Raw genomic sequence first — 7,549 nt, forward strand, 5'->3', positions numbered from 1 at the left:
GAAGTTTGTGTGAAGCCTCTGACTCACTGACCTAATAAACTTTATTCTGTCACATCCCAACAAACACAAACAAGGACGTGGCAACAAGATAAAGTACAAATACTTCAGAGTATGAGGTCGCCTCTAATGAAAGTGAAGAGTGTGTTTTAAACAGAAGTAAATCTGTTAATATGAACCTTTTAGCCATAAAAAAGATGCCACAGCCACTAGAGGGCGACATCCAGCTGAGCCCTTACGGGGGGGGGGGGGGGGGGGGGGGGGGGGGGGGGCGGGCTCTATGTCCAAGGTTTGAGTCTGTGATGATCCTCACCAACACTTGTCCTTTATATCTCAGTGAGACACAATGATCCTGCAGAGTTGTGTAGGAAGATGGAGCCAGTTCGACTTGATCTGCAGAACCACAGGAACAAAGAGTTCAGGTGATTGAGCAGGAATCAGTTTGAGCCAGAGTCACGGAACGAATCTCTGACTCAAATAAACCCGAAACGTCGATGTCCTGAAGAGTTCAGAGCTGATTCTAATAACATGTTTTTGACTCTGTGAGCTTTACATCCATTTCCTGTTTACTTTTCCATCTGACGGAGCTTCTGCCCGTCACCGGAGCCGGAAATTAAAGATCAGATAAGAAGCATGTGAACACACGTACAAACACACGAGCTGGTTTCCGTCAGCGTGACACTGGTCAGGTGAACAAACACACAGAAGTCGTCCAGGTTACGGCAGGCTTTAATGACGAGGTCACAGGTCGGATATAGATTCAGGAACAGTTCCACGAGTCAACACTTTGGGTCCAGAATATTCAAAGAATTCACGGAGATCAAACAAGTTCCTTCAAGTAAATTCACATTCACACAGAAATTCAACTCCCTGAAAATAATTTAGGGAATTCACTGGAAACAACTTCCTAATGTTACATGTAATCACAAATTCAGGGAGAAAAATAAAATAAACCTTCGTCATCAAAAGTTATTTCTGGCTGAAATATGAAAGTTGAACAGTTTTTACTTTGGTAACGATGTTAAAGGTTTGTTTTTTATTCATGAAAGATGAACACAGTTGTTCAGGTGAATGTTTGAGAAGAATGATTCACATGAACTGTGTGTGTGTGTGTGTGTGTGTGTGTGTGTGTGTGTGTGTGTGTGTGTGTGTGTGTGTGTGTGTGTGTGTCACTCCTCCGTCTCCTCTTCTTCACTGTAATCACTCAGAGGAAACTCACGAATCTCCTTCTGTGTGTTATAGCTTTTTGTTTGCATCACACACTCCTGGTCGATGATTGCCTGTAACACACACACGCACACAATCAAAATCCTTACCTGTACATCTCTGTGTAATGTGATGACTTCTCACACACACACACACTTTGAGTTCAACATCACAGACACACACACTTCCTGCTGATCTGCCCGGGCCTGCCACTAAACACAAAGTGTGTGTGCGTGTGCGAGCGTGCGTGGGTGTGTTTGTGCATGCCTGTGTGTGTGTGTGTGTGTGTGTGTGTGTGTGTGTGTGTGTGTGTGTGTGCGCATGTGCGTGCATGTGTGTGCGCGTGCGTGTGTATTTTAACAATCATCATCATCAACAGCATCATATGGGAGGAGCTTCACGTGTGAGTGACAGTTACCATTTTCTCCTCTCTGACGGCAGGGTTACGTAACAGGAAGCAAAGCGGAGCGTACAGGATGTTGATCACCCCGATAAGCACCATGAGACAAGGAAAACCCACCGCCTGGACCAGAGCGCCCCCTGTGGATGGTCCTGGAACAACAGAAACATGTTTAAATTCATTCATCTGTACCAGCAGTCAGCAACCGTAGGCTTGGCACGCGGCGCCATAATCATTGGCACACAGGCGGTTTCCTATTAACGAAATGTTCAAAGGTTTTGCCGTCACGCAGCCTGTATTATTTAGCTTGATTGATGTTCCAGTCGCTGCTCGAGGAAATGGACTGCGCGTACAAAGACATCCCTCTCCCCTCAGCGATTCGCTGGCTAAGCTAAGGAAAAGCTTTGATGCCATCGTGGCCTTCGTGGCTGCAAAGGGCCAAGCCTTCCCAGAACGTGAGGACGAGAAGTGGGTTGTGAAACTCATGTTTCTCACAGATGTTACGGGACATCTCAACGAGCTCAGTCTCCGGCTGCAAGGTGCAGGGCAAACTGTCTTGGACATGTTCGACACATGGACGGCTTTTGTCGGCAAGTTAGCAATATTTTCAAGTGATGTTGCTAACTCCACTTTCTGCCACTTCAGACACGTAAGGGAGTCGTCATCGCAGCACAGCATTGGGCCGCTGAAATATGCAAATGCATGAGCGAGCTCCAGTTGGAGTTCACAACACGGTTTGGGGACTTTCAGAAGTATGGACCTATGTTCTCTTTCTTGATCAAGCCTGACAACTTTCATGGACATGAATTGGATTTATCTCTGATAGACTGGTTGGATGCACAGGGCATGGACATGCAGCTGATTGAGCTGAGGAGTTCCACACTGTGGGTGACTACGTTTGCAGAGCTACGGAAACAGCTGGAAACCACAGCAGTGCAAGATCACGGAACCTTCATCTCCACCTGCTGGACATCTTTACCGGAGAAGTTCAACTGTCTCCGGAACGTTGCACTGGCTTTACGGACAGAGTCCGGGTCAACGTATCTGTGTGAGCAGATATTCTCACACATGAAGAATGTGCTCAGCCCCTCCCGCAGTCGTTTGACCACTGACCACTCCGAAGCATGTGTGCAACTCAAAGTCACAACCAGATGATGGAGCTCAGCAAAGGGAAGCCAGGTCAGGGGTCACACTGACTGGAAGCATCTGTATTTGTTGCAGGGCCTACACATGTGTTTGAATATGCTGCTGTTTGTGCATCTCTTTTTCTCTGACTCAGATGTGGATGTTTTCATGACGTCACATTCTTGTACAGCCTGTTACTGTTATTTATGTTTGATCTGCTTTTGTCCACTTTGTCCAATGTAATACTTGTTAATGAGTTACTGAAAGCAGCGATCGGTTAGGGTTAGTGTGGTTGGTGGGATTAATGACAAACCTATTATTGCATAATGAGATAAACATGTTTCTTTAAAGTGTTGTTCTATATATAGGCAATATGGATGGAAAAATGACATGTCTGTTGGAAATATGAATGTGGTTCAATAATAAAACTTAATGTTAAAAATAATGTTGATATGGCAAATTAATTAACAAGAAAGTTTCACATCTGTACTGTAACCAGTGAGCCGCTTGATTCTGACAACGTTTCCCATCAACCCACTGCCGTGTGTGTGTGTGTGTGTGTGTGTGTGTGTGTGTGTGTGTGTGTGTGTGTGTGTGTGTGTGTGTGTGTGTGTGTGTGTGTGTGTGTGTGTTACCGATAGCGAAGCCCATACACAGCGCCACATCAGCAATGGCATAGACACTGCCATAGACGGAGGCGTGGCGGATGTCGACCAGGTATCCCATGATGGCCATCATGGAGGAGTCCACCATCCCTGCAGGTCAATCATTCAAGTCATTGATTATTGATCAACTAACGTGAACTGTTAAAATAGTTTGTGACATGTGACCTCTGATCGTCACCTATAGCGAAGCCCAGACCTCCGTTTGGTCCAATCAGACCATAGATACTGGTGGCAAAGGGAACCTGCAACACACACACATTAATGATATGGATGGATGGATGGATGGATGGAAGCTTGGTTGGATGGATGAATGGTTGGATGCTGTACTTACACACAGCAGACTGATACCAACAATAAACATCCCTAACATGGAGCAGAGCCACCTGGAGACAGAAGAATACCCATCAGCCACCATGTCTCTCTCTGTCTCACACACACACACACACACACACACACACACACACACACACACACACACACACACACACACACACACACACACACACTGACCGTCCCATCCTATTGGCCAGGACACCAAACAGGTTTGTTCCTATCAGGTAGGAGATGCTGGCGGGGAGGAACGCCATACCTGCAACACAACACACACCTGTCAGAGGGGGAGGGGCACTGTGACATCACATGATCAGAGGCGTTTAACTGGACAGACAGTGGATTGTACCAAGTTGCCAATTAGGGGAGCACATGGTCTGCATCATCCAGATGGGCAGCGTTGGCTCCAGGATGGCCACGCCCATGTTGGCGAAACACAGAGAACCTGAAAAGGAAAAGACAGGAAGATGCCTCCTCTCACTCAATGGCGAGCAAGGATTGATTGACAGCAGCCTGGGCCTATCACAGTCAGCGGTGAGACGGTCACTCAGGTGAAGCGAGTCTCTTACCTGCACTGATGAGGATGTATGGATCCTTCATCAGCGTCAGTAACGGAGTCCCCTCCACAGTCTGAAACACATGAACTCATCAAATCTGACAACACGTGAAACGTGACTCTCCTCTTGTCCAATCAAACGACACGACCAGCTGTTAAGTGTCAGATGAGATTAGATCAGATCCCGTTAGAGAATCATCACTGTAGACTGGACCCAACAGCTCCGACTGATTCACTCCAGGTCAGTGGTCTGAACTATGAAGCAGGATTTGTGGTTATCGGAGTAAATTCAGGTTTAACTCAGTTCTACGAAGCGCGTTCACTTCTTATCGGGTGAAATCACAACCTGGATCAGGATCAGTGTTACTGTGGTGTCAGTGTTTTAAAGTGGACTCACCCCAGGGGAGATCTTTGAAGGCTGCAGGATGCACAACTGTAACACTGCAACACAAACAGAAGCAGTTTTCAGACATGAACTGAACCACTGACATGTTCCTCACATGTTGTGAGTCCATGTGAGGACACAGCAGGACAATGTGTGGAAGCTTCCCAGAGAGCGAGTGGACGTGTTGATGAGGTTTCTAACACGTGACGGACGTGAAACTGGAAGAACACAAACATCTCAGGATGAAGAAGAGGAGTCGTACACGTAGAAGACGAAGACGTCAACTTGGAAACAACAACACTGATCTTTCCACAGCAGAGTTTATACGTCATGTCCGGCCTCCTGCTGCTCTACAGGCTCCGCCCCTGCTGCTCTACAGGCTCCGCCCCTGCTGCTCTACAGGCTCCGCCCCTCGCTCTACAGGCTCCGCCCCTCGCCTGGACGTTCCCCACATGTTCCTGTTTGAACGAGTCGGACCCGACAACCTGCTGCTGCTGCTTCACAAACACCAACTACACAACATGTCCACACACTGTTTTACACAGTTCATGTGTGAAAAATGGTTTTCTTGATAAATATTTAACTTGAGCCTCAGAAAATTCTGTGACATAACGTTACCTCCATCGAACACAGCCAGGAGGGCCAGAATCAGGAAGGGGGCGCGCTTCCCCACAAATTCATACATCACACTGCCGAACGGAGCTCCGACTGGAACACAACAAACACACACACACACTGATTATATACAATCGCAGAAATAAATGTAAAATGCACAACAACAGGACACACACACACACAACACCCACACACTGACATGACACACATGTACAGACTGACATGATACTGTGTGTGTGTGTGTGTCTCACTCAGCACTCCCATAGCCAGTCCTCCCAGTGCGATGCCCATGGCGATGCCTCTCTCCTCGTCATTTGTGTACACACTGGCCAACATACCCAGACCTACACACACACACACACACACAGGCATTGTCAAACAGTGTGTGTCAATGATTGTTCAAATAAAACATGAGGTTCCCCTCCTCAAACAGCAGGGGGTGCTGTATCTTAGTCGCTGCTGATAAGTCAAAGAGGAAGAAGAGGAGATGCATGATGGAGCTGTGATGACGTGAGGAAGATTCAGAAAAACACAGACGTGACGCGTGACGGACACTTTTGTTGTTTGTGTGTTTGTGTTTACCTGCAACCGAAGAGAAGGACGAGCCGATTCCCTGCAGCGAGCGAGCGAAGAACAGCAGAGCGTAGGTCCCTGAGAACGCAAACACTGACACACACACACACATGATATTGTGCACTGTGTGTGTGCGTGTGTGTGTGTGTGTGTGTGTGTGCATGTGTGTGTGTGTGTGTGTGTGTGTGTGTGTGTGTGTGTGTGCATGTGTGTGTGTGTGACTTACTGATGGTCGACACAAACATGATAATGAATCCAGCAAACATGGGGATGTGGTACCCGACCCTGCAGAGAGAGAGAGTTCCACAGATAAAGACTCGTCTCCACTTCCTCACTAATGAAGCCAAAATGTCTCAGATACAAACGCTGCCATCTTGTGCTGATGACATCATTGGAGCTGTGGCATCGAGGTCCCGCCCACACACACTCTCAACCAATCATGGGTCAGTCATGAACACTTTATCAGTGGTAAGAAGTAGAACAGAAACATCTGTATTTACATCTGTGTTCCTGCTGAAGGAGGCTCACTCACCTGTTAGTGAGCGGGCCGACGAAGGGGTTGACACACAGCTGGACGAGAGCTTTAGATGCAAACAACAGACCAACACGGACATTCTCCTGTTCCAGAAACAAACTGTCCCGAAGACAGGGGGAGTCCTGAGAGGAGGAGGGGAGAGGAGGAGGAGAGGAGGAGAGGAGAGGAGGAGAGGAGGAGAGGAGGAGAGAAGAGAAGAGGACGAGAGCTTTAGATGCAAACAACAGACCAACACGGACATTCTCCTGTTCCAGAAACAAACTGTCCCGAAGACAGGGGGAGTCCTGAGAGGAGGAGTGGAGAGGAGGAGAGGAGGAGAGGAGGAGAAGATGAGGATAGGAGGAGAGGAGGAGAGGAGAGGATGACAGGAGGAGAGGAGGAGAGGAGATGAGGAGAGGAGGAGAGGAGGAGAGGAGGAGGAGAGGAGGAGAGGAGGAGAGGAGGAGAGGAGAGGAGGAGAGGAGGAGAGGAGGAGAGGAGGAGAGGAGGAGGAGAGGAGGAGAGGAGGAGAGGAGGAGAGGAGGAGGAGAGGAGGAGAGGAGGAGAGGAGGAGAGGAGAGGAGGAGAGGAGGAGAGGAGGAGGGGAGAGGAGGAGAGGAGGAGAGGAGGAGGAGAGGAGGAGAGGAGGAGAGGAGGAGAGGAGAGGAGGAGAGGAGGAGAGGAGAGGAGAGGAGGAGAGGAGGATGAGAGGGGAGGAGGAGAGGAGAGGAGGAGAGGAGGAGAGGAGGAGAGGAGGAGAGGAGAGGAGGAGAGGAGAGGATGAGAGGGGAGGAGGAGAGGAGGAGAGGAGGAGAGGAGAGGAGGAGAGGAGGAGAGGAGGAGAGGAGGAGAGGAGGAGGAGAGGAGGAGAGGAGGAGAGGAGGAGAGGAGGAGGAGAGGAGGAGAGGAGAGGAGAGGACGAGAGCTTTAGATGCAAACAACAGACCAACACGGACATTCTCCTGTTCCAGAAACAAACTGTCCCGAAGACAGGGGGAGTCCTGAGAGGAGGAGGGGAGAGGAGGAGGAGAGGAGGAGAGGAGGAGAGGAGAGGAGGAGAGGAGGAGAGGAGGAGAGGAGGAGAGCTTTAGATGCAAACAACAGACCAACACGGACATTCTCCTGTTCCAGAAACAAACTGTCCCGAAGACAGGGGGAGTCCTGAGAGGAGGAGGGGAGAGGA

General features: G+C 49.0%; 1 protein-coding gene across 1 annotated transcript in view; it reads right to left on the reverse strand.

Annotated features, from left to right (window-relative positions):
* Positions 1-892: 892 nt before the first annotated feature.
* The window catches only part of LOC117768360 (chromaffin granule amine transporter), an 11,743-nt gene continuing 5,086 nt past the window's right edge, over positions 893-7,549 (reverse strand). Inside the window, exons 4-17 of the mRNA XM_034596638.1 lie at positions 6,385-6,509; positions 6,079-6,137; positions 5,862-5,945; positions 5,531-5,623; positions 5,283-5,372; positions 4,677-4,720; positions 4,293-4,353; positions 4,073-4,168; positions 3,904-3,982; positions 3,725-3,776; positions 3,572-3,635; positions 3,364-3,483; positions 1,622-1,755; positions 893-1,277 (exon numbers count right to left, since the gene is read on the reverse strand). Of these exons, the coding sequence (XP_034452529.1) occupies positions 1,167-1,277; positions 1,622-1,755; positions 3,364-3,483; positions 3,572-3,635; positions 3,725-3,776; positions 3,904-3,982; positions 4,073-4,168; positions 4,293-4,353; positions 4,677-4,720; positions 5,283-5,372; positions 5,531-5,623; positions 5,862-5,945; positions 6,079-6,137; positions 6,385-6,509 (1,212 nt within the window). The 3' untranslated portion in view covers positions 893-1,166. The remainder of the gene's footprint in view (positions 1,278-1,621; positions 1,756-3,363; positions 3,484-3,571; positions 3,636-3,724; positions 3,777-3,903; positions 3,983-4,072; positions 4,169-4,292; positions 4,354-4,676; positions 4,721-5,282; positions 5,373-5,530; positions 5,624-5,861; positions 5,946-6,078; positions 6,138-6,384; positions 6,510-7,549) is intronic.

Source organism: Hippoglossus hippoglossus, chromosome 9 (genome assembly GCF_009819705.1).
Source record: "Hippoglossus hippoglossus isolate fHipHip1 chromosome 9, fHipHip1.pri, whole genome shotgun sequence".
Classification (NCBI taxonomy): Eukaryota; Metazoa; Chordata; class Actinopteri; order Pleuronectiformes; family Pleuronectidae; genus Hippoglossus; species Hippoglossus hippoglossus.